At 39.9% G+C, this 27,408-nt stretch overlaps 1 protein-coding gene and 1 non-coding gene across 2 annotated transcripts in view; both read right to left on the minus strand.

The window, feature by feature from the left end:
* LOC115782561 (copine-9-like) overlaps positions 1-27,408 on the minus strand; it is a 132,808-nt gene that overhangs the window by 15,170 nt on the left and 90,230 nt on the right. Inside the window, exons 15-19 of the mRNA XM_030732784.1 lie at positions 25,052-25,233; positions 23,681-23,808; positions 17,342-17,444; positions 16,899-16,956; positions 11,078-11,151 (exon numbers count right to left, since the gene is read on the minus strand). Of these exons, the coding sequence (XP_030588644.1) occupies positions 11,078-11,151; positions 16,899-16,956; positions 17,342-17,444; positions 23,681-23,808; positions 25,052-25,233 (545 nt within the window). The remainder of the gene's footprint in view (positions 1-11,077; positions 11,152-16,898; positions 16,957-17,341; positions 17,445-23,680; positions 23,809-25,051; positions 25,234-27,408) is intronic.
* On the minus strand, positions 19,254-19,325 carry trnag-ucc (transfer RNA glycine (anticodon UCC)). The gene has a single exon. It is a non-coding gene; the product is annotated as a tRNA-Gly (tRNA).

Raw genomic sequence — 27,408 nt, forward strand, 5'->3', positions numbered from 1 at the left:
TCCAGACAAAAGAAATGCCCTAAACCCAACAGGAAGTCCGCCATTTTGAATTAAATGGGCAATTTTAGTGATTTCCTGCCCTCACATTTTGTCTAAGTACTCCTAGGATTTGGATGGGACCAATTTCATATTTGATCAGTGTAATCTACACACCAGGGGGGAATCTAAATTTAAAAACTTTAAAAAATTTTGATTGGCTCTCATTCACACCTACATAATCCAATCTGGACCAAACTTCTTCAGTAGGATGAGGGTCTGCCCCTGAACACATATGACAATATTTAATGAAATATTTAATGAAAGTCACAGCGCCACCTAGTGGGAAAATGCCATGTTTTACACTTTGAGGTACAGCTCCAAGGTGGTTGAGCAGAACCATTTCAAATTTCACCAGGAAAGACTTAAGGTGTCAAAACTGTGAGTTTTCGCCAAAAGGCGTGACCCTGGCAGGATGGCGAATTTCGATGGTACGTCATGAGGACAAAAATGGCAGTAACTCAAAGCCACATTCACAATCTGCACCAAACTTCAGTGGTTTGATAAGCCTCCTGTCCAGAACACATTGAAATGCGTAAAGTCAGCGCACCCTGGTTCACCATAAAACAAGCAGTCCTTGATGAGGGTCTTGAAAAGCTGAAAAACTCATGAAATTAGGCACAGTACTCTGTCAGCATGTAAGCTTTCAGATTTAAATGCTGTGATTACCAAATACCAAATTCCTAGAAATTTTCAAAATATCAGCCCCAGAGCGACGGTTCATCTACATATCTGAAACTGTGCAGGCTCATGTAACATCCTAAACTGTGAAAAAGTCTCTTGGAGTCATACCCAGAACCCAACAGGAAGTCAGCCCGTTTTGTCTTTTTTTACAGTATTTTTCCCAAATTTCAGGCCTTGTATTTAAATCAGCTCCTCCTAGGGCATTTGACCCAGTGAGACCAAAATCACTCCAGATCATCTAAACAAGTAGCCCATCAAAAGTTATCCAAGGTTTTATATAATATCAAATGGTGTTGCCGTAACAACACTTTGATTTTGGGATTTCAATCATATTCCACAGCACTAAATTGTCACATCTCAAATATACATTGTCCAATCTGTCCCAAACTTCACATGCTTCATGAGAGTGTGAATGAGTCTCGACACACCTACCTACCAGCTTTGCATTACACTCATAACGCCACTTAGTGGGGACAGGAAATCAGCAGTACACTGATAATCATCATCCCAATGAGCATTAAATTTTCACTGATGGATGCAGGCATTATATACAGCATCATGACATGTAATTAGCAGGCACTTGCCAATGCCACCTAGTGGACGCGAGAGATGTTTGGCTGTCGAACGACGGAAGTTACGAGTAGCCTACTGGGCTGACAGTATTCAGGCGAGACCATGACGCCCCCAGCCGCAACAATCTCCAAGTGCGGCACGGCTCGACTGTGCCACAGCTCAATGCGTGCCTGGGTGTGAGGGCCCGATCATCGCTGCTTGCAGCTTTAATTGATTTTGTCCCTCTCAGTCAGCCTGCTGGGTTGGTTGGTTGGTTGGTTGCCACAATAGGCTTACATTAGTTTATGTTAGCTAGTGAGAAAAATGATAAGAACTAAATAAAAAAAAAAATCTCTCTCCCCTCAACCCTAACCAGTTACAGCAGATGGCTGCCCCTCCCCGAGCTTGGTTCTTCTGGAGGTTTCTTCCTGTTAAAAGGAAGTTTTTCCTTCTCACTGTCGCCAAGTGCTTGTTCATAAGGGGTTGTTTTGACTGTTGGGTTTTCTCTTTATTGTAAGGGTCTTTACCTTACAATATAATGTACCTTGAGGTGACTGTTTGTTGTGATTTGGTGCTCTGCAAGTAAAACTGAATTGAATTGAATCTAAGGGGGGTCACTTTTGTACTGCCCGTGGCTGCAGAAGTGAGTTTCATGTTAAAAACAAGGATATACAGTCCACTTTCACTGTCTGTGTCTTAAGCAGTAAGTGGTTCTTTGTTGTTGTCCAGCTGCACCGAAACAGGAAAATCCACCTGTTAGCCGTAATGTTTGGGATAGTAGAGCACTTTATAAATGAGGACTGTGTAGAAGAGAGCCTGTTTATGAGAACAAGACAGAAATCATGTTGCTTAGACTCAGTGACACCAGCAGCTGTGTCGACCTTTCCCTACTGGCCCCATACGAGAAATCCACTATCACAAATTTAGGTGTGAAAATAGATTGCACTTTAAAGCTTGATATTTGTGTAAACACGGTGGTAAAATCCTGCTTGTTGCTGCCGCTAGATTTTTATCTGGTGCAAGCAAGCGAGAGCACATCACTCCAATTTTAGCTTTCCTCCATTTTAAAATCCTTTTGTTTTTAAGTCTCTTAATGGCCCATTTTATCTGTCTGAACTGCTGCACCCACCTGTCCCCTCTCGTTCTCTGAGGTCGGCAGACCAGATGCTTTTACACGTTCCAAAGCTGCACCGCAAACTCAGAGGTGACACAGCTTTCGTAGTTGTGGCTCCAAAATTGTGGAATGATTTGCCGTTGCATGTCAGCCAGGCTCCTTCACTTGCTGTTTTTAAATCTTGGTTAAAAACACACCTACTTCCTGCCCTTTGACCCAGTGTGAGATGTTGACTGATTTTAAGTTACTTTTTTGTATTCCTTTATTGTTTAACTTCGGCAGCTCTTTTGTGTTTGTGTATCTTTTACCCTCTGGCCTTTGTTTGTCTTTTATGTTTGGTGTTATTGGAGAGCACTTCGGTCAGCCCTGTTGTAAAATAAAGTGGTATGGCATTTCTATAACAGTCTGTGATTAATTTAATTTAGTTTAATTGGTCTCCAGCAGTTTGAAGCTACTGTGACATTTTACATTTGTAAAACAGAACTGAAATTGGACATGCTGGGCCACCTCTTGATCACGCTAATTAAGACTCATGATGAACTTAGTCCTGTTTTTAAATATATAAAAGAATGGATAAATAAAACTGCTTACAGAGAATAATCTTCCTGTTTTATTTCTGTTGTTCTAGAGTGCATGATTCATCTCATGGCTTCTTCTGTAGGCTTCATAGTTTTACTTTTCCTGAAGTATTATCTTTCTGATTCGTTCCATTTGTGGAACACATATTGTTAGTGTGGGGCCCTGTATGGGTTATATAATATGCCACAGGTGTTGGTAGATTGCCATCCATGGCTGGTATTTATTTTAGACTTCAAATATTTCTTTCCTTGAAGACCCAGTACATTGGTTTTACATGGTAATGCTTGGTTTGCATATCTATACTGATACCTGCACAGCTGAGAAGCATCATGCAGCTTTTCTCTCCTCCTTTATAAACTTAAATAAATAGTTATTGTCTCTTTGCTGGCTGAAACAAGTGCAGGATGTTTATTTTAGGCCATAAAGTGTGACATTAATGTTGAAATTAATACTAAATGATCTGGTATAATAAACAGCCACTGCAACTTTGTTAAAGTGAAGTAATATTTAGCATTTTTAAACATGAACACCATACTTTTAACTCTGTAAGTGCTCATCCATCAGACTACCCTCTGCTGCCTGCCTAGCCTTCTCCACTGCTATCAAAAAAAAAAATCAATAGTACATTGTTATCAGGGGCAATTGTATTTGCTTCCCATTTATGTTCTCATATCTTAAAAGGCTCTCTAAAATAACTGTTTACTGTTGCCAGATCATTCTCTCATGGGGTCACTCCCAGCTGAACAAGATTTAGAAAGAGCTGCTCTCTCTTTTTGAGTTTGGAAATGATACTGCAGGAAGTTTGTTTGCTGGGACGTGTACTCAGGAAATGCTTTTTGCATCTCTTTGGCAACTTTTTGCAGAAATAAATCAAATGTTCTTAAAAAAAACAATTGTATGTATATTATATTAAAAGCTGATGAAGGACTCATTAAAAGTAGACAGCTGAATTATTAGTTGATGGTGAAAAAAACGCTACAAGACACAATCTAAGAGGAAGAAAAATGGTGAAAAAGAAAACCCAGAGAGTCATAGCTTTGCTCACAGTGCCATGATGCTACAAACAGGCTCTCCAGCTCTGGCATAGTTTGTACGCTACATCTAACAAAACTGTGGCCTGTGTTTAGATCATCTTGCATGTGACTAACAATTTTTCTTAATTAGTAGTCTAGTCATAAAGAATCTTTATAAACTCTTCATATAAATCTTTGTAAGGGGTCTGTTATTTCGCATCAAGTTATTTTACATAAGAATGGTGACGCTCACCTTTTTCCAATTCTATATGAATCCAAGGCTTGAAAAATGGCTGTGTCTAGGGCTGCATAAAACGATTATTTTAGTAATCGAGTATTCTATCGATTATTCCAGCGATTAATCGAGTAATCGGATAAGAAATACTTTTTTTTATTAACAGTTTATCTGCATATTTTAACTTCCGTAATGCAGTTTCTCGCCATGTGAACAAACAGCGGTGAATGGAGCAGCTACAAAGTTCTCTTTTCTTCACCTTAACACTTGCTGATCAGGTGCTTGATGAAGGACCTCCAGCTGTTTCACAGATTTAATGGTGGTTACTAAAAGAAAAAGCTGCTGTTTTGGACGCTGGAAAAACGTTTCCTTTTTCACTAATTGAGCTCACCGTCACAGCTTCGCCTCTTTGCGCTTGCGCAGTTCAAACCGCTGCCTGCTATGAGTGTTTTGAAAAACTAGTGGCTGCGGGAGCCATGGCGCATGTGTGAGTAATGGTGTATTGCTTTGTATTCACAAGCATTCTCGAAAACACGTTTCTACTGCAGGTCTATATTTAGTCACTAATAAGGGATTAAAGTATAAAAAATATTTTGAAGGAGCCCCTCGGTCCTGGGGGGCGGGCCTTCCGGTACCGAACCATCGCTAGTGCTAATGGCCCGCGCTCGCTAGCAAACCAGTTCTGGTAGCTACAGCTGAAGTAAAGACAAAAATAGCAGCTGAAATTCTCAGCGAGCACAACACACACAGACACACAGAGAGCAGTGGAGGCGTGGAAATGCATGTCAGCGACAGTTGCCACCCGTCCCGTAAAGTACGGAACACGGCATGTTACGGAGCCGTATTCCACGGAGTCCCGTAACATACGGGGTTCTGTATTTTACGAGACAGGTGGTAACTCTAGTGATGATCCACTCTGTGTTAAATGAAATCCATCGCAGCGACGGAGAGCTTTTTAGAATGTGTGCTTGTGTATACGTAAGTGATTCACACTCCAGTCCAGTAGGTGGCGGTAATGCAGTTCTATGTTGGTTTGCCAGCCCCCAATAAACCCACAAAAAAACGTCAGCACAAATGCTGCTAATGCTAGTGAGGAGCGCCGCTTACACCGAGACAGCTGAGCGCTGCAGAGTTTAAACGAAGCATCGACACAGTAAATTTGTGTCGATAAATTTTTAGAATCGATTAAATCGAGTTAATCGATGAATCGTTGCAGCCCTAGCTGTGTCGCTCATTCCGATAACATATTGATCGCATGTTGCAGAGCCAGAAATACACCACAACAACTTACACACACATATATATATATATATATATATATATATATATATATATATATATATATATATATATATATATATATATATATACGAAGTTCCCAGGAAGGAAAAAAGAAATGTGCTTTAAATGTTGAAATAGATCCTGAGAATGACTGTGATACGTTCTTGCTACTTGAGTTAGCTAAAGATTACCCAGTTATATTGATATTACCATGCAAAAATTATGAGCCTCCCCTCATTTCTTAACTACACAACTTTCAGTTACTGTTAGTCTGCTGTTAGTAGGGTTTTAGGCCTGCCACGTCTTCATTTGTCCTCTACATGTCTAGCTCTACTGGTCTAGCTATCTAAAAATTTTTGAGGACACACTGCACATCGTGCCAAGATATTGCCAAGTTTTTGGCTGATAGCTCTTTGGGAATCACCTTGTTGGTGCAAAAGTGCTACTTTGTGGTCACCAAACTGTGCTATCTTTGGCATTTTTCATAGATTCAACTAAAGAAATGGAAACAAATTATATGTTTTTTGCAAAGACGGCAAATAAGATGGATGTCGCGTCCTGATCAGAAAAACTAGGCCAATGCGGAAATGTCCTAAACCTGCATTCTATCTGAAAACCACCAGATGGCAATAGCTGTGGTTACAAAAAGACTTCCAGTCCTATAGAAGTCTATGGAGAAAACGGTTTGCTTTTGAGTTCATTTCTTAGTTATCCACTCATTTTGGGTGATACTAAATAAAAACTTCAGGACTTCAAAACAGGGGTCTGCAGAGTAATGAAGCTGCAGCATTGGCCACTGCTGTTACTGGAACCATGCCTCAACTAGGCAGCTGTATTGTTCACATTGCAGCCACACTTCCTAATGCATGTATGTCTATAGAGGTAAAGGTCTATAACTCTATAACTGTGTCTAAATTCTCAAGGATTTTAAAACAGGTTTGTGTATTACAAATGTTAGAACTGGACTTAAAGGAGCTCATTCAGACTGTATTCAAAATCTGTTCAACACACTGAGTCCAGAGTGTCTTCTTTTTCCATTGTTCCATTTGAACAATGTTATGCTGCCCTTTATTCTTTCACAGTACAAAAGTGAATTTTAATATGCCATGAAACTGATTTACCACTGAGGCACACAGTTTATGTGAGTTAGAACTACTTAACACAATCACACATAGGGTTATATCGCCAACTGATAAATGTCATTTTGACATCTTTCTGAAGCATGACATTAATTAAAATGTTCATTTGTTTCTTTACCTGACATGAGTTATCTTATTTTAGTCATTTAACATTCTTGTTCTACTTTTTCTTCTTTCAGATGCTCCTTTTAGGTGTCACCACAGTGGATCATCTTCCTCCGTCACTCTGTCCCTAGCATCCTCCTCTGTCACATCAACCCTCTGCACATCCTCCTTAACTGCATCCATGAATCTCCTCTGTGGTCCTTTCCTCCTGCCTGGCAGCTCCAGATTCAACATCTTTTGTCAAATATATCCACTACCCCTGCTCTGCACATGTCCAAACATCTCAGCCGTGCCTCTCTTTGTCTCTGAACCGCTCAATCTGAGCTGTGGCTCTGATGTACTCATTTCTAATCCTGTCCACCCTGGTGAAAATCTTAACATCTTAACAACTCTGCCACCTCCAGCTCCACCTCCTGTCTTTTTGTTAGTGCTGCTGTCTCCAAACCATACATCATAGCAGGTCTGGCTGGCTTTCTGTCACAAATCACCCCTGATGCTCAGATCCACCCACTCCACCCTGCAAACACTCTTTTCTTCACCTCCTGTGCACTGCTTGTTGCTTTGGATGGTTGACCCCAGGTATTTAAACTCATCCACCTTCACTACCTCTGGTCCTTGCAGTTTCACCTTTCCACCTGTTTCTCTCTCATTCACACACATTTATTCTGCCTGGCTTCTACTGACTTTCATTCCTCTTCTCTCCAGAGCATCACAGTCCACAGAGACTCCTGCCTCCTCATCTGTCAACTGCAAACAAGAAGAGGCTGATCCCACCCCCACCTTAAACACATCTGTCACTCCTACTGCACACCTCACTACTGTTTCACTGTCCTCATACATGTCCTCCACCACCCTCACATACTTCTGCATGAATACTCTCAAAGCAAACAACACATCTGTAGTGCTCTTTCTTGGCATGGAGCCACACTGCTGCTCACCTCTCTTCTTAACCTCACTTCAGCAACTCTTTTTATCAGCTCTGCACATCACCCTTGCTCGTGAAAATCAGTACCGGTACACTTCTTCTCCATTCCTCAGGCACCCACTCACTCTCCAAAGTTTGGGTAAACAGTCTGGTCAAAAAGCCCTCAGACATCTCCATACCTCCACAGGTATGTCACCTGGACCAATAACCTTTCCATTCTTCATCCTCTTCATAGCTGCCCTCACTTCCTCCTTACTAATCCTCTGTACTTCCTGATTCATTAACTGTCCTCTCTCTCATTTTTTTATTCATGCTCTTTAATCCATCTTCTCAACACACACTCTTCACTTGTTAGCACATTTCCATCTATATCCTTAATTACTCTGACTACCTATTGGGGTCAATGGAATAAAGGTGTGAATGGGGGTTGAGATGCCTGGGGAGGGAGCTCAGGACAGCATTGTAAGTGGTGGGTTTCCCGTACTTCCTCATCCCACCACCAAGTGTCCTTGTCCTCTTTCCTCTGTCCAGAGGATGCACAAAACAACTTCTTGTCATTTTCCCTCACCACTACAGCTTACACACAAGAGTAAGGCAGCTTTGTAGCAATAAAATACAGTTTAACAGCTTATAACCTGTGGAGCATTATTCAACATTTCATTCACTGGAACTTAAAAAAACCCAACAATATAGGAACGGGTCAGAAGCCACAGTAAGCTCACACAAGCCTAGATGCAGCTTCTGTATACGCAGATACAGCCACTTAAAAATTGCTGCTCCCAGCCAGCTGTCAGCCGGTTCCCTGCCATTGGGAGTCTCCCCCGCCCTTCTCCCCCTTCTCTCCTCTACTTTCCACTGTAAACACGCCCCTTTGACTCAGTTGCAGAGTGTCACCAAGAGATGGCGCTTTAAAACTTTGACTTGAATAGTTTAAAATTGTTTTGATAGCTTTCATAATCAAATAGTGTCATTTAAAAATGTGAAATATGGATGAAACTTTACAGTTTGCATTTTTTTTTTTGCACTGGAGATCACCAAAACTATTCCCAGCAAACATTTCTTTATTCATTTCAACTTAATCTAATAAGTAGATCCAATTTAAATAAAAATTAAATAAAGAAAAAAACATTTTTGCACACAAACTTCCTCATATTACAGATCCAAAAGCAGATGTGCAGGTTATGTCTGATACTGTGAAAACTTCATTTTTAGTTTGTTTGCTGGGATGTTACTTGTTCAGACCTACATTTTTTTTTTTCTTTCAGGTTACATCTTAATATTATAACTTTAATAATGTGCAAAAGTCTTGAGCCACCCATCATTTATTTATAATTTGCTTTGCAGAAGCCAACAGGTTTTTAACAGTAATCTAAAAATCAGACAGATCTTCTGTGATTAATTATATTAAAGGACAAAACACAAAAATGTCATTCACTGAGAAACTTCTGCAGATAAGGAAAGATTGGGGTGGGGGTGGGGGGGTGCTTCTGAGAAAGGCTCTGATTTCACACCTGATAATCAAGAGTTTCACTGAGATGCAAATGATGCACGACAGCTGAACAACAAGCACTAAAGAAAAGCAGAAATCTCTCCTTTGAACATCGACCTACAGTTCTGTTTTTATGGCAGCGTTCTGTAAATACGTTCTGTCAACGATTCCTCCAAAGAGGACCGTGCACTGTGTTAAAATCACACCCAGAACATGGTGAGGGATGTTTGTGATAGGGGCTTGAAAATCGTGGTCTGTGGGGGAGACCGCAGGCTGGGGTTGAATACTAATGCCGTGCTAGTTCTCTCCTACCTGTCAGCAGATGCGGTTTTTGTGCCTATAAATAAATAAATAACTACTAGGTTGGACACTTTTTTTGCAGGACATATATCTGCTGTTATATATGGAGTGTCCCTTTCACAGCAGAGCAGAGTATTAAAATGAATCACACAAAGGTGACAGACTAGGATCAGCAGCAGACAACGTAGTGCATTGAGTAATGCCGAAAGTAATGCATGACTGTGATAGTTACTGTAGTAGTCCCTGTAGTCGTAATCATTGTACAATCCCAGTACTCTCTATCAGACTTGCCCTTTTGTATCGCATCTAAAACGGACCCTTCTCTGACAGGACACAGTAATAATCAACTCACATTTAAATTTTAATTTTAGTTTAAAAACATTTGCAGGGCAGTTAAATATTGTTTTATGCTTTTATGTTCATAAACATTAGTCACCAATAACCAGAGGGTGCAAACATCACTTTCTGCTTTCTATTGTGCTTGTTCAGTGTGCACAACCTCTACTTTATTTGCGGCAAGCAAATATCTATGTTAGTGTTTCACAGAAAGGTTCAACATTATGATTCTGTTATAATTACAGAACCCCTGTGCAAATTTAAAATGTATGAATATATGGCGTAGCAGGCTGTAAATGCATGCGTTTCCATTGTCACTGCACCACCAATTTTTCTAAACGCTGCTGAAGGGCGTTACCACTCGTGGTCACATTGGCCACATCGCAAGCAGAGGATCTCATTATGGTCAAGGACCAGCCAAGGATCTGCCATTGTCCTGTCAAGCACCAGCCAGTCTGGCGACTTATCAGGACGGACACCGCCTTTTGGTCTATGACAGCTGGCGAAAGGTCTCGAGCCTCCCTGTAACCCTGAATTGGATAAATGCTTAAGAAAATGGAATCTAAAATACTCCTCTGCCGAGGCAAAAAAAAATGTATTTATGTAAAAAATATATCAGCACAAATATACAAAATCTACAAATATATATACCACAAAAAAAGGGCTGATGGACAGGAAAGAAAGGAAGAAGCCATTCAAATTTTTTTATGGATCCAAGTCTCTTGATGGTGAATGTAAATGCAGTTATTTCACAGTTAAAAACTGTTTAAAATAATTCATTATAAATAAAAATGTAAACCAAACATTAGCATTTATAATGTCTGCCTATGTCATCAGTTTGTGCAATAAAAAATATTTTATGAATTCTATATAGTGATATGAATGGCACTATAGCTGACGAGAATCAGTAACAATTACAGTCTGATGACATTAGCAGATATAATATTTTTAATCTATGTACTGCATCTGTTAATGGATACAAATGGTGTTTTTAATAAAGGTTTTTGCAATGACTGATAAGTGAGATCAAGTACTGCCTTTTTTTCCCCCAAAGCTGCTGTATTGTCAGAAATAAGCAAAAGGCATGGATGAGCGATTTCAGCATCACATTATTTTGTATACTTGAGTAATACAAATGTATACTGTATGAGGAAGTCCCCAGTGAGTGTCTGTGTATGTGTTATAAATGCAAGCCACCCTCTTCCGGAGGATATAAACCCCATGCTGATGTTATTGACAGAAACAGGCTCAAGTCTAACCTGCGGAGTTAACAGAATTTTGAGGAGTACCTGAACAATGTCTCTCTCAGCAAGACGTCCTCTTGAGGATACTCTCACCTCATCTCCATCCAGCTCCTCCATAGCTGAAAGGAGAGAAAGAGACAGAGGGTACATGACTCAACGACAGAACCACAGGGGGAGAATATAAAGAAGGCACAAGATGTTCTTTTGTATTTTCATTGTATAATTGCTGAGGCAGAACAAAGCGTGAGGGCTAAGAACGAGCCCTCAGCAGAGAACTGAGGAATGTTTTATGCAGCAAAACTTTAATTCCTCAAGCAAAAATATGGAAATGAAAATAACAACGGAAAGTAATTCCGGCCACTCGTGACCAGGACTGAGGAGCTTAAGAACAGAGGAGTGTTTAGACAGCCAGTTTAATTACGACCAAATACAGAAGGAAATTATGCCTGGTTGGAGATGTTCCCATTAAAGGTCTTCATAAATAACACCTGCACATTTTATATCTTGCACCTGACCGAGACACAAAAAAGTAATGTACGTAATGCACAACTTGAGGCAGCAAAAACTTCTGCACAGAATCAGAGAGTATTTAGAGGGCAAAACCTCTGGCAAATGATGAAAAGCCTTGGCTGACATCTTTTCTTGATATCTAATCTGTTTTATAAAAGTTCACAAAGGAAGTTGTGCCAGCATCAGAGACATTACCTCACTGTCTGTTGGATGCCCTTTTTAATTATCCCCTGGGTGTCACTGTTAGACTTGCCAGCAAGAGGAAACTTGTGCACAAATTATTCAATTCAATTCAATTTCAGTTCAGTTTTATTTATATACCGCCAGTTAACAATTGTCGAAAGTTGCCAATATTAGAGAGAACTCCAATGATCAGACGATCCCCTCTGAGCAGCACTTAGTGGGAACGTAGAACTCCCTTTTAAACAGGAAGAGACCTCCAGCAGAATCGGGCCATCTGCTGCATCCAGTTTGTGGGTGAGGTGAAGCAAAGAGAGACAGCCAACAACAAACAGGTTAAAAAATACTGAAGAGAGCAGACGAAAGTTAATGGCATGCAATAAAAACACATGGGGAGCGAAAAGAGGGGAGTGGAGGAGAAATGGTCAGTGTATTATGCATCTCCCAGCAGCCTGAAGCCATTGCAGCATAATTAGGGGACAGCTCAGGGTCTTCTGATTCAGCCTAAACTATAATCTTTATCAAAAAGCTCCCGAATCTTCTGGAATCCAAACTGGAAGCTGCTGGTGACAAGCTTGCCATTTGGAAGCACTTTTACCCTGCGCTCTAAGAGCAAAATACTCTGTTGGGCAAATATGATCAGGAATTCAAGATACAGTATAATAATCCAGGAATTTTTATGTGAGAAGAAGGATTTTTAAAATCTTTGTTAAATGTTATCAACAAATATAACCTCACTTTAGAAAGGAGTAAAAAAATCTGAAGAACAGTTTGTAATGGTCCCTAACTGGACCATTATTGCACAATGTAAATATTATAATTTATAAAAGTGTGTATAGTGTATAGTATATAGAGTATAGTGTGAATTACTTTTTTTTTTTTTTTATTCTTCTTATTTATATGTGTGTGTATATATGGTTGCAGGTACAAAATACATTTCACTGTGCATTGTACTGTGTATAACTGTGCATGTGACAAATAAACACTATCTTATCTTAATCTTAATCTTAATCTACTGAGATAACTGCCGAAGGCATCAGAATAATTCCACAAGAGTTATAATTGGTGGAGGTCTTATTTGTGACAGCCTGAAAAAGAAAGTTAACTATGCAACACACAGCATGCAGACAGAGCAAATAGCACATACACACTCTGAGGTACTGTTAAGCCAGTTTGACCTTGCCACCTCCCAACACGCCTGAGCGCTTTCACTACCAATCCCAGCATTCGATTCCTTAAACAAGCAGGAAATGATGGGCCATCCAACACAATGAGGAGACTTTAAGTTGTCCAAGTAACACACTCACACACGAACAGTTCCCAGTGAAAAGTCAGTCACTGATCTGTGGGCTGTAAGCTGCTTCAACACTTGAGCCCACTGACTTTCCTCGGCTCCTCTCAGGAGGGAGTGCCGAGAGCCGCTGTACATAAAGAACCAATTATGATACAGCTGCTACAGAGGTTTCCTGTTTGAGGTCCATCAAGACGAGCAAAATTCAAGTGTTGCCTGTCAGACAAAACACCACGTTTGTGCTTTTGCAAAGTCAGGGTTGTTGAATTTAATTAAACGTGTTTATATTTCAAATGTATTCAGTGCACACTGCTTGTGGGCTGATTCTGCTCAGCTGTATTCTTACTAGCTTACTGGACTGTACACTGTGGACAATTTGACCACACGTACCGTTCGTGTCATTTTTACTTTCAATAACATACAGTGCTCTGAAAAAGTATTTGCCTGATTTTTAAGTTTTTTACATATTTGTCACACTTAAATGTTCCAGATCATCAAACTAATTTTAACATTAGACAAACATAACCCGAGTAAATACAACAGGCAGTTTTTAAATGAAGATTTCATTTATTAAAGGAAAAAAGCTGTCCAAACTTACCTGAATGAACTGTGATTAACCACATTTTTTTGAAAACTGAGTTTAATTTCACTGCCCACACACAGGCCTGATTATTGCCAGACCTGCTGAAACAAGAAACCAATTAAATAGAACCTGTCTGACAAAGTGAAGCAGGCTAAAAGAGCTCAAAAAGCAACACATCATGTCACAATCTAAACTAACTCAAGATCAGAGTTCATGATTCACAATAAAAAAGAAACTCATGGCATCCATGGGAGAGTTCCAAGGAGAAAACCAGTGCTGAACAAAAAGACACAAAAAAATCTCACATTTATCAAAAAAACATGTTGATGATCCCCGAGACTTTTGGGAAAATATTCTGTGGACTGATGAGACAAAAGCTGAACTCTTTGGAAGGTTTGAGTCCCGTTACATCTGACATAAATCTAACACAGCATTTCATAAAAAGAACATCAAACCAACAGTCAAACACGGTGATGGTAGTGTGATGGTCTGGGGCTGCTTTGCTGCTTCAGGACGACTTGCTGTAATTGAAGGAACCATGAATTCTGCTCTCTACCAGAAGACCTTGAAAGAACCTTTAGTTCATGCGCTGAAACTCAAGCGCACTTGGGTTATGCAGTAGAACAATGATCCAAAAAAACACCAGCAAGTCCACCTCTGAATGGCTTAAAAAAAGGTTCAGCAGTGGCCTCGTCAAAGTCTGGACTCAATTCAGATTGAGAGGCTTTGGCATGACTTTAAACAGGATGTTTAATTTTGAAAACCGTCCAGTGCTCCTGAATTAAAAATAATTCCACAAAGAAAAGTGGGCCAAAATTCCTCCATAATGATGTGAAAGACTCATTGGCAGTTATCACAATACTTGATTGTCGTTATTGCTGCCAAGAATGGTTGTTAGGTTTAGGGCCAGCTAGGTTTGAATAACTTTTTTCACTTAAGAAATGAATTCATCATTTAAAAACTGCATTTTATTTTTACTCGGGTTATCTTTGTAACTGTATGTTTAAATCATTATGGTTGACGCTCCCTGCTCGCTCAAACATTAATTAAGAATTATTCAGACATTTAATTATGTCAGATGAGTTATTTCTACTTTCTAAATCGATCTTTGGTTCAGAATTCAGTACAGACGCTTATTATTAGAGAATTTTTATACCTATTTCACAGGGATACATCATACCTTTACTCTGCATTATTTTAGGGTCTTTACCTTACAACATGCCTTAAGGCAACTGTTGTGATTTGGATCTATATAAATAAAACTGAATCGAATCATTCAAACTGCTGATCTATTAAACACAACCTGCCACAGGTGCACCATACAAGAGAGAGAAAGAAAGGAGAAAGCACTAGAGCACTGTGTGGTAGCTTAAGCTAGAAAGTAATTTTTTTAAGAAAGAGAAGGCAGAGAAGAAGTTATATTGTGTTGCTGTAGCATCAGCTTTATATCCAAGCTCAAACCTGTGAAGGTAAGGGCTCTTTAGCTCATTATAAATGAGACCAGAGCTTGATTTATAGTCCTGTATTGAATCCTTATGGGCAATGTTTTCATTTATGTGTGCTGGTGTTTCTGCATTGCTCTATTGTTAAGAGTAAAACTGAGCTCATTATGTTGGACTTGGAACTGACAAATATTTGATAATAGTTACTTTTACTGACATGCAAGAGAGTGAGAGTGAAAACACAGCAGAAGTGACTAAATCTATACACACACTGTCAGACAGTTTGTCTACATTGGCTATATGTTCCAACACAATAATATGTCAGCACCGGAGAATTGCATGCTATTTTGTTTCCCTGAGGCATTGTTGTGCTGTGGTCTGTGTTGGTGCACGTGAGGCTAAGGTACTGGCTACTTCATAGCTTATGGCATTATGACATATAGCAATGTAGCTCACCCCCTCCTCAGGCACATTTTAGCCCATATGGAATGGGAAAGTGTCTTCATGCTGTATTTATAGAAAATCTGATTTATGTGTCCTATTCGATGTGTGACAATAATTGGACACATTTATATATAATTGTGCATATTGCCTCTTTAAATTACAGCACAGGAGAGAGGAGAAAAGAAAGAGAGTCTCTCTCACACACACACACACACACACACACACACACACACACACACACACACACACACACACACACACACACACACACACACACACACACACACACACACGAGACTCAATAATAGCTACTGGAGAGGTATAGAAGGGAACTATTGAAGGCTAACTCCCCAGTGTTTCAAGAGCCAGGATCCCATATATGAGTGAATATGCATATATTAGTATGCAGTATTGAGTGTGGCGGTGCTTTTGGGATATCACTCCTGCATATCTGTATATGAGGCTGGGAGAGAAAAGTATACCCGCTAGAATTAACAGCACAACAAAACTGAGTGTGTGAAAGACTTTTGAAAGATTACGTGATCGCAGGTGCAGCTTCTCTAATCTCTACAAACAGATGCTACAGGATGGAGGTCCATGTGAACTACCAGGCATCGTACCATTCAGTAAGCCAAAGCAGTTACTGTTATGCTGTTATCTGTAAGAAAGGTTCAAAACAACAGCAGCTGGTACAGTGCCTGGAGTAAAGACAGCTGTATGAAACGTGTTAAATACACCTGCTCTGGCCATAATGAATGCTATTTCTTTCACATAGGCCTATGTTATGTAATGTTTCACACAATGGCAAGGTCACTAATTATAGAACAGCTTGTGTAGATAATGGCTTCAGTAACAGTACTTCTAAAAACAAGACAATGCCAGACTTGGAAATTAATGTAAGAGTGTAATGATGTTAGCTTTTAAATTTGGGAGAGACATTCTTCTGAGTTTGAAGCAACCAGATGAGAAGTTGTTGAGATAGAGGAAGAACAAAGGGACGGACTGATGCAGATTTCAGAAATTATTATTTTTCATCTGCTCAGTGACACAGAAGCTTCACCGGCGGTTGAAGTCCCACGCTTATAATTGGTAAACACAGACAGGAAATATTGGGAAAGAGAAGAGCGGAATGTCCGGGGCTCAGCTGCTGAGGGCCTCGTCACCCGTCACGTAACAACTCAGCGTTCAAGCAACCCCGCCGACTTTTCCACCTCAGTGAAGCACAAAAAATTCTTTGCAATTTTTATGGGCAAATTGAAAATGTGCATAAAAACAGCTGGATGGAAGTCCCTTACTGGGACTGAAGCAGGCAGGACCACACTTGCTTTCTGTGTTCTGAGTGTGACTCTCCTTTTCCACAGTCACTTTTTGTCACAAGATAAATAATGGACCCTGTTAGTATACCCAAACACTTACCATCAAACTCAGCCGGCCCAACACCTACGATGATAATGGAAAGAGGGAGTGATGCTGCCTGTTCAGACAAACGGAAAGATGATGCACATTAAGTTCAGCAGACTCATAAAGCTTTGGGTGAAAAGCAGAGAATTAAATGTTGATTCACAGTTTAACATTTTATCTTGTTTTAAGCAAGGCTATTAACCTCATGCAGCAGCCTATATTTTGTCATTTTAAAGTGATGATCTGAGAAGTTTACTTTGGACTGCATGATAGGTAATTAGGATGGAGACAATATAAAAACATTATTCTCACTCCCCACACAAAAAGGCAGTAGGATGTTGACATTCAGCAAAGTCACAGGGGTCACTGAGGACTGTTATCCATCAGTCTGCCTGTGGACATATTTTTTAACACATGCATGCAAGTGAGTTGTATGCATGTGGTGTTTATTTACTCACATTGACCACAGCCTCTTTGGTCTGGACCATGTCAGATATCACTCCATCTGTGATCATCAACAGGACAAAGTACTGAGAGCCATCTGTAATCTCTGCTGCACAGCTGGGGAATGCGCGTGCACGCACACACACACACACACACACACACACACACACAGAAAATCACAGGTTAAAGCTAATATCTTCCTGTGCAAAGAAAATACAAGAACACCTGCCTGTTCTCTGTCCCAGGAGGTGCATATGAGGTTGACTCAAGCTTTGGCAAATAAACATAGCTAAAATTATTCAAATCTAATATTGAATTATAAAACAGTTTGCGGCTGTAAACCAGCGGTGTTCCGTCAGGACAAAAATCAATTAAAACATACCAAAGTGAAAGCAGTCTCTTTCCTTTCATCTCAAACTTCGTTCTGTCATAAAACGTCTTGCCTATTTGCATCCATCCATCCATACATACTGTAGCATGTCTCCATTTCATGGGCATATCCATCTGGCTGGAACTCATCAACCTGAGAGGCCAGCAGCTTTTTCTGGTTGCTTGCGCATGCACATTATGGTTAAACCACAGGTCTTTCCCCCTGTAGATATCGATCGTTAATCATGTCACACAGTGTTGAAGCCTTTTAAATTATCTGTGATTTATTTGTTTTATTAATCTAATCAAGATGTATACTTGTTTTTTCCGGGCTCATTGTCAGCTGGGGTTTTTCTTCAGAGATTTGTGGTCCTACAGCACAGCCACACATATACAGTGGGTTCAGAAAGTATTCAGACCCCCTTCACTTTTTTCAATTTTTGCAGCCTTTAATCTACATTCAGAACCCCATAAATAAACTGAAAACAGAATTCTAGGATTTTTACACACCTGTGGTGCCCAGGTTTGCGTCCGACCTGTGGCCCTTTACTGTGGCAGCATGGTGGTTAGCGCTGCTGCCTCACAACAAGAAGGTCCTCGGTTTGAATCCACCTTAGCTGTGGCCTTTCTCTGTGGAGTTTGCATGTTCTCCCCGTGTTTGCATGGGTTTTCTCTGGGCACTCCAGTTTCCTCCCATAGTCCAAAGACGTGCACTTGGTGGGGTTATCACTTAACTTTTGGCAAAATGGACTAGCCTACAGTATAATTTTTTTCATTTTGCTTTTTGGAGTGTCTTTGAATTCAGCCTTCTGTAGGTTAATAATTTTCATGTCCATCAAATGATATGGAATCCTTTCATTCCTAAAGCATTACTCAGTCCATATCAGTAAAGTTATCCAGCATATTTTCTGCTTTCTGCTGCCTAGATTCAGAAATTTAAATAACTCTACAAATCTGCTGTATTTTTATTCAAAGACAGTATCTAATCATCTCAGGGCTTTAAAAAGTCATATATTGAGAAAGATTAAAAGATTACAGCCTCTCATAGATACGCCTTTCCCAAACAGTAAGTAATGTTTTACATTTCTAGAAGTTAAAGGTGACTTATTATGCTCATTTCCACCATCATATTTTTTTCTTGAACTATACTGGATTAGCTTTTCATCTTTTCAGTGAAGCAGAAGCTTAATTGGCTGTGGAAGTCACATGCATTTTTTTGCTTAATGATTCACAATTCAAATAAACTTTATTTATCTAATGCTGGGCCTGAGTGCAACCCCTCAATTCATCCTCTGTCTAAAAGAAGGCATTTTAGGTCCTATTATAGCACCCTGCATTATTTCTGTTAAAATACATGCTAACGTAGGCTAGGCCATTTAAAAGGGGGTAAAATGATAAATTATTTGTCTGTTTATAATTGAAAAGTTGAATTAATAAGCAATAAAATGTGTCTTAAGGTTTTACTGCCACCTTTTTGTGGCCTAATATGACTAGATCCTTATGAATAGAAATCATTGTATTTGTTCCACAACGGGGACATTTCAGAAAAGTTACAGCTGCGTTGGCCGGGAATCGAACCCGGGTCAACTGCTTGGAAGGCAGCTATGCTAACCACTATACCACCAACGCCACTTTTATGCTAACGTTTATGGTGGACAAAGACAATGGCCCCTAATTATCATACGCAATGCTATGACACAGTATCTTAAGTACTACAATAAAATGTGGATTTGATATGTTCAATAGAGCATAGTGACCAATGCTTCAAAAACAAAACAAATTAAAACCACAACCTTGACCCAGAAACCGTTCGTTAATAACAAGCACCCCAAAATGAAGATAAAATGCTACAACCCAGCTTCTTCTATTTCCACAGCACTTCATTCATTACCTTCCCTTCATTCCAAAGCATGAGGCTTGACAAGAAAAACAGAGGAATGTATTCACAGTGCTAAATATCAGCTTTGACTTGATATGAAGCTAAATGGGTTTTGAGGGTTGTTCTAAGCTGTAGGTGCTTAAACGTGTGTTCTTTAACTGCTTTTTGTGACTTTATTATAGGAGGGCAGACTCTAACACCAGTGACTTACCTGTTCTGTGTTGCTGAAAACAGTATTGATCTGTGTCAGTCAGTGTTTCAGTCCCTGTGTGTGTAATGGTGTATGGGTGCAGTGTTAAAAAAAAAAAAAAAAGGGATTGTAGCATACTGTTAGTTTTATTTATTAGAGCCACTTTAACGCCTTCTGCTGCTGTGTCCGGCACACGGTGGGATCCATGATGACTGATCATTCAGTGCACGTAAGTTTTAATGTCCAACATTCTGTTCTGTTCTAACAACAAAGTTAAACCACATTTTTCAAGCCAAAAACAGAATTTACTGTGACCGTAATATTTTTTCTTTTTTTTAGTAGCACTTAATCTGCATATATTCTGATGGCCCTATGCACAGACTACTTTTAAAATGATGCAGGATATAAAATGGCTTATATCTTGCATCTAGATCAGGCTCAACCTCTACCATGAAATTCTGGAGTAATGAAAAGATTTCCACATTCCACAGGGTACGAGATATTGTAAACTGTTCTCAGAGAGAGCTTGAAGGTTTGTTGTGAGCCTTGGTTCTTGGTCTTCCTGGTTTGCTATTTCCTGACTGTTTTATTTAAGCATAGGAGGCATAATTCCTTGTCTCCTGTGCTTTTACTTTGAAAATGTGTTTGCCTACTTTGTGACCTATCCACCTACATCTCATCTCCAATCAGCCCTGTGTGGATACAAACAATATTGCCAAAATTATTCACTCACCCATCCAAATCATTGAATTCAGGTGTTCCAATTACTTCCACGATCACAGGTGTATAAACCATGCAGACTGCTTCTACAAACATTATTGAAAAAATGGGTCGCTCTCAGGAGCTCAGTCAATTCCAGCGTAGGACTGTGATAGGATGCCACCTGTGCAACAAGTCCAGTCCTGAAATTTCCTCACTACTAAACATTCCACAGACAGCTGTTAGTGGTATTCAGTGTTAATTTTGACAGCAAATTTTGATTTAGTTTTAGTCATAGTCTTTTGATAAAAATGTAATTTAGTTTTAGTCATAATTTTGTCATCTGAATAGTTTTAGTTTTAGTCCAGTTTTAGTCAAAGAATTATCTTAAGAATATAGTCGACTAAATCTACAGTCGATTTAGTCGACTAAAATATAAAGAGTGTAAAATGTAAATGCTTTTTCTTCGGTTCCCTTGAATTAATTATACACACTTACACAAAATTAAACATTTATTAAAAGTTATGGAATACTATTAATAACATTAACATTAGCGTTTCACCTGCTTCCCACACACCTGGTCATTAACACCACCTTACTGAGATAATACGAGTGTTTTACAGCAGGACACGCTCTGAAAGGTACAGGGCAGTGTTCAGGACTAAGATTAGGAAAGGCTGATCCACCGCGGTGTGGTGATTTACTCTAAACACAAAAGCTAAACTGGGAAAAACACTTTACCCTGCATGACATTAAAATTCTTACCTTTGCAAAGAGATCTGGGTGACTGGTTTGCAGATGTCATTTAAGATTTGCCGTGTTTTTACCTGAGATAGTCGCCCACATGGTTTACACATCGTTTTGTTTGACAAATATGTCCATACATCGGCTCTTCTCTTTCTCAGTGCTGACATTGTTTACATAACTTATTTCTATCAGAAATAAAGACAAATCACAGGCTAGTTTGGTCTTCCAGGGTTTAAAGCAAATTTGTGCAACTGTGCGTCTGATTGGATGTTTTCCTATCTTGTCCCGCCCTGTCACAAAATGTAATCAGTTCTGATTGGATGTCATCCCCACCAAGCATTTTCGTCTTGTTTTCATTCGTTGACGAAAGCGTCAATTAATTTCATCATCGTTTTTATCCTTTTAGGTAGTTTTTATTTAGTTATCGTCTCGTTTTCGTCACGAAAAAAAGGTTTGTTGACGAAACCTACGAGGAAAATATGTCGTTAACAAAATTAACACTGGTGGTATTATAACAAAGTGGAAGTGATTGGAAACAACAGCAACTCAGCCGTGACCACATAAAATCACAGAGCAGGTATGCTGTACAGTGGGCAGAGGTCACCAACTTTCTGCAGAGTCAGTCGCTACAGACCTCCAAACATCATGTGACCTTCAGATTAGCTCAAGAACAGTGCACAGAGAGCCTCATGGGATGGGTTTCCATAGCCATGCAGCTGCATCCAAGCCTTACATCACCAAGCACAATGCAAAGTCTCGGATGCAGTGGTGTAAAGCACGCTGCCTCTGGACTCTGGAGCAGTGGAGACGTGTTCTCTGGAGTGATGAATCACACTTCTCCATCTGGGAATCTGATGGATGAGTCTGGGTTTGGGGAACGTACTTGTCTGACTGCATTGCGTCAAGTGTAAAGTTTGGTGGAGGAGGGATTATGGTGTGGGGTTGTTTTTCAGGAGTTGGGTTCGGCCCCTTAGTTCCAGTGAATGAAACTCTTACTGCTTCAGCATACCAAGACATTTTGGACAATTTCATGCTCCCAGCTTTGTGGGAACAGTTTGGGGATGGCCCCTTCCTGTTCCAACATGGCTGCACACCAGTGCACAAAGCAGGTCCATAAAGACGTAGATGAGTGAGTTTGGTGTGGAAGAACTTCAACGGCCTGCACAGAGTCCTGACCTCAACCTGACAGAACACCTTTGGGATGAATTAGAGCGGAGACTGTGAGCCAGGCTTTCTCATTTAACATCAGTGTCTGACCTCAAAAATGTGCTCCTGGAAAAATGGTCAAAAATTCCAGTAAACACTCCTAAACCTTGTGGAAAGCCTTCCCAGAAGAAGACACCCTGCAAAGGGTGGTCCAACATCATATTAAACCCTATGGATTAAGAGTGGGATATTACTCAAGTTCATATATGGGTGAAGGCAGACGAGTGAAAACTTTTGGTAATATAGTGTATGTACTCCTGTCTTTCCCTTAATCTTTGACTGATTGCCTGTTTGGAGCTTGTCCATTTCTTCACTTGAAACTGTATTGTTTGTTATGTGTGGAAATATCTCTTTTTATAGAACTTCCCATTCAGTGGAAGTGTTTAAGTGATAAAAAATGTTAATACCAACAATAAATTAATCAGTGGTTGTGTAGTCTTTGCAAAAATACCCACATGCCTACTTCATCAGATTTCAGATAACACCAGGGTGTAACAATGTATCATTCATCAGATTGTTCAGTACTAGTACATACCGAGTGGTCTCTTGTTTATTCAGAAGACATCAGACTATCAGATTTTCTATTTACTCTGTGTAACAGCCTCATTTCCAACTTTATAAAATGCTATGCTGGACAAATTATACATGCTATGAACCAAAAAGGTGTACACAGAGCTGTCTACAAAGCCCACAGTTAGAATGTTTTTCTAAACTGTGTTAATCTCTGTATATTAATTGGAGTACTGGTGACAATAAAGAGGAATAACTCAAACTTAACTTTTAATGTTTGAAAACAAACCACTTCTGTTAAAAAAATATTTTGCCCTTCTTTAGCTATCAGACAATATGATCAAAACAGTCTACAGTGTTCACAGAGAAGCTCCAGTGAATCTGGCAAAATGGCAATTTTGCGTAATACACACTCGTCTTGAAATGAAACACGCAAATCCATCCATCCAAATCTATCTGGAGTCTATCCCAGCTGTCATAGGGTGAAAGGCAGGGTACACCCTGTACAGGTCACCAGCCTGTCACAGGGCTAACACAGAGAGACAGACAATACATTCACACAAATAATTCATTCATAAGGCCTATAAATGTCCAAGACATATACACAAAATTAACAAAAATATCCTTTGGGTGGAAAAAAACAAGTTGAGGAAACATCTTTAATCTTAAAGGCATTTACACACACACACACACACACACACACACACACACACACACACACACACACACACACACACACACTTTCAAACTTACTTTGCTACTTTGTTGATAACAGGTGCAAAGTTCGTAGGTCCATACAGCTGCACCGACCTCAGGCTCTGAAAATAAGCCTCCAGAACTCCTTCTATCCCCACACAGTTTGGATTATCATTGTCACCATTCTGCAACACACAGTAGGCATTACACTCATGAAGTATGCAATGCACACTCACATATCTACTGTAGATTAAACACATCTAGGATATGCTGCTATCAGCCCTGATAATATCTATCAGCATTTAATTGACCATAATCTGATATGCAGCACACAAGCAAATCGGATAGGGTGACAAATCAGGTTCAAAAGGAGAGTATGCACATTTACAACCTCACAACACTGTCAGTTTCACTCTTTGAAGTGCAATACGGCTACTTTCTCAAATAACTGGCCAGTTCTGGCACATACAGAAAGTAACCAGTATTAAAGGCTTCAAAAACACATTAAAATGGTAGGAAATGCATTTTTTTCCTCTGTCCTTGAAGCATTCACAGACCCTACTACAAACAGATAAAGCCTATTGAAGAGCAGTGAGCACAGATAGTTATTTCCTATTCAAGGTTTCCATGTTATGTCACATTATTAAAGAAATGGGCACCAGGAGGGCAAAAGAAAGCTTTCTTCCACTGCCTGCAAGTTATTTTTTTGCCAGACTTATTTAACAAAGATGCCTGATAGCTGTGAATTTGGAAGCACTCCACTCAATTTTGTCCACGGTGCAGAATATAACACGCTCCCCCAAACCTCATCATATAAGTTCAGTGTTGACTTAACCTCAGAAGACTATTAGTCTATCACTACTGCCCTGCAGCGCTGACTGCAGTGACCCCAAAACCAATGACAGACAGGTCAATATTAAACTGGTACCTAATTAGCTCTCATCCTTACTTAATTACACTTCATTTAACAGTAACATTACTCTTTTTCATTTTCTGGCATATTTGTTAACACTGCCAGCACTCTGGAAGAGAATTTGCTGTTTTCAGCGATTACAAGGGTGAAGAATGTGGAGTTTGTTTTTTGTTATTTTGATAGATGATCTAAAAATGCACTCCAGCTTAGAATCCACTGATTTTCTTTCTTTTTTTTTTTTTGGTTGGCTTTGTCCCATCGGGAGGGAGCAAGGAGGAAGCGGTGCGGATCCTGAGAGATTCCTGCTGGCAGGCAGATGAGCCTACTTCTCAACTTGTAAGACCAGCTGTTGTGGCAGCCACGTCTCCTGGTCCACCACATCCTGCCACAGATGAACTGTGCATATATGCCTTCTATGTTTAAGCTGTGTGTGTGTGTGTGTGTGTGTGTGTGTGTGTGTGTGTGTGTGTGTGTGTGTGTGTGTGTGTGTGTGTGTGTGTGTGTGTGTTTCTTACCAGCGGGAACCCGTGGGAGATTTTGCCATCAGGGGGCAGCTTAGCTCCAAAGCCATAGGCAGGAAAGAGCTTATCGCTGTCGTAGTCCTGGATAATTTCTCCCACTGCTTTCAGTGCCATGGCATATGCATTCATTTGGTAGGGACTCATATAATGGAGCGAAGTGGGTTGGGAAGGGTTACCTTACAAGAAGAAACAGACATGCACACACAGCACAATGTGAAGTGACTCATACGTGTCTCCTTCTCTGTGGTTTGTTTTCATCTGCAAAATACAAGGAACATTATATCACCAGCGGAAAACTATGAGATGATCAATGCCAAGAAAATACCATATGTTTCATCTCCTTCTTTCAGGTTTTTCCCAAAGCAGCAAACAGAGACAGGCTATGGATGTGATGAATTATGTAAAGACTTGTGGGTGTACCACTGAAATCTGATAGTTGCAGGAAAAGAAAAGAAGACACGTTTTATCTCTTGAAAATCAAAGACTTATGTAAACAGGATTTTGATGGGGAATTATCAGTTTATGCAATCATGTTAATGTCTTAAAAAATTGCTTTGGTGTTGCTAGCGCTGTAATTATTGCACATATATAAAGATAGCAGAATGTGACTAAAAGCCAGCTCTCTCTTTGCTTCTTGGGATAAGGTGGTGTGGAGTCTCCCCTCCATTCTAAGAGTGCCCTGCTTTTAAAGGGGATGAAAGGAAGAGGGGGGTGATTTGATTAGCCACAACAGATGCCTGCTCCCTACACACCCACTGATAATGTATTCCCCCTAATCCCATCAAGCTTCCAACTGCGCTGCAGGTGCACCTCTGGCCATGAAAATATCAGACACATTCTCCATTCCCAGTGCACCTTGCACGGTTGACTGCACGTTCCATCATGTGAAAATAAGAGCCTTAATATAACAGTCTATTCAATGAAGTTGAGTATACCTGCCAATGAAAGGTGAAGGGTCAAATTACATTACAGAAGGGAAAAGGGACAGGTGTTTCTCACACTGAAGTGGTATGTTGCAACAATAGAAAGCATAGTTTCAGACAGAGAAAACTAGAGTTAAGCGCACACAGTCGGCAATATATCTGGAGTGCAGGGTAATTAAGTGGCATAAAGGTGCATTTTCTATAGAGTAGATCATTTCCCCAGTAAGAGCCAATAAACCTATGTGCTGAGCCCAGGCTTCTGTTGAATATAACTGATTTGCACATTTACAACTCAAGTTTTCAAGTTTTAAACTCAGCTGTTTTAAACTGGTACAATTTTGTCAAGAGCATCTAGAGTAGCAGAAGTTTTAGTTTGAAAAAAATGAAAATATATGAATCCTCACAACATTCACACTAAAATAACAGTGTGAGAAATAGTGTGAAAATGCATTTTAACAAAAGAAGCTGCACCACGTTCAGATGCTGGGTTTGGTTTTATGGTCTCACTAATAAATCTAAGAATCCACACGTCTCATCTTTTCACATGTTCATCTGATCTACTTCAGACTTGACAGATTGATTGGTAGGGGCCTAAAAAAAACCAAATATATGTATAAAATGAATAGTTCCATATTGTGATAAGACGAGCCTCTATGAGACGGCGCTTGGTGGGAAGGAAGACCTCCGGCAGAGCCGGGCTCATGGACGGGTAGCCACCTGCCACAACTGCTTGGGGGCATGAGGGGAAAGAGGAGCATAGAACAAAATAAAGATATGAGTCGGTGACATATAAATGTATGGGGAGTGAACAGAGGGGCGTGGATGCTTGGTGCATCATGGGAAGTCCCCAGCAGCCTAAGCCTATAGCAGCATCATGAAGGGATGGTTCAGAGTTACCTGATCCATCTAACTACTATCTTATTGAAAAATAAAGTTTAAATTAATTTCAGACAGTGTCTGTCTCCTGAACCCAAATAGGAAGGTGTTTCTACAGGAGAGCAGCCTGATAGCTGAAGGTTCTCCCTCCCACTCTACTTCTGGAAAATCTAGGAATGTGATGTAGTTGCCCCATCTATAGTAAAAAATGCCTGGATTTTTTTTTAACATCACTCTGAGACAGGATGTGCCTAATTTTTACATGATTGTGTAGCTAAAAGAAGGAGGTTAGTTCTTTGTTTAATATGCAAGTTAAAGGACATGCCCTAGTCAAAAATGACTCCAAGGTTCCTCAGAGTAGTACTGAAGGTGAAGGTAATGGCATACAGCTATATTAAAAATAATAATGATGTCACCACACAGCAATATTTGCAGATAAGGAAGCTAAAGCAAGCAGGTGATTAGATTTGCTCAACATAAAGATTGGAAGCAGTGGGAAACAGCTGTCCTGGGTCAAAGCTCAGAGCTACAGGTAGCAGCACATCTTAAAGG

The sequence above is a fragment of the Archocentrus centrarchus genome, chromosome 7 (assembly GCF_007364275.1).
Source record: "Archocentrus centrarchus isolate MPI-CPG fArcCen1 chromosome 7, fArcCen1, whole genome shotgun sequence".
NCBI lineage: Eukaryota > Metazoa > Chordata > Actinopteri > Cichliformes > Cichlidae > Archocentrus > Archocentrus centrarchus.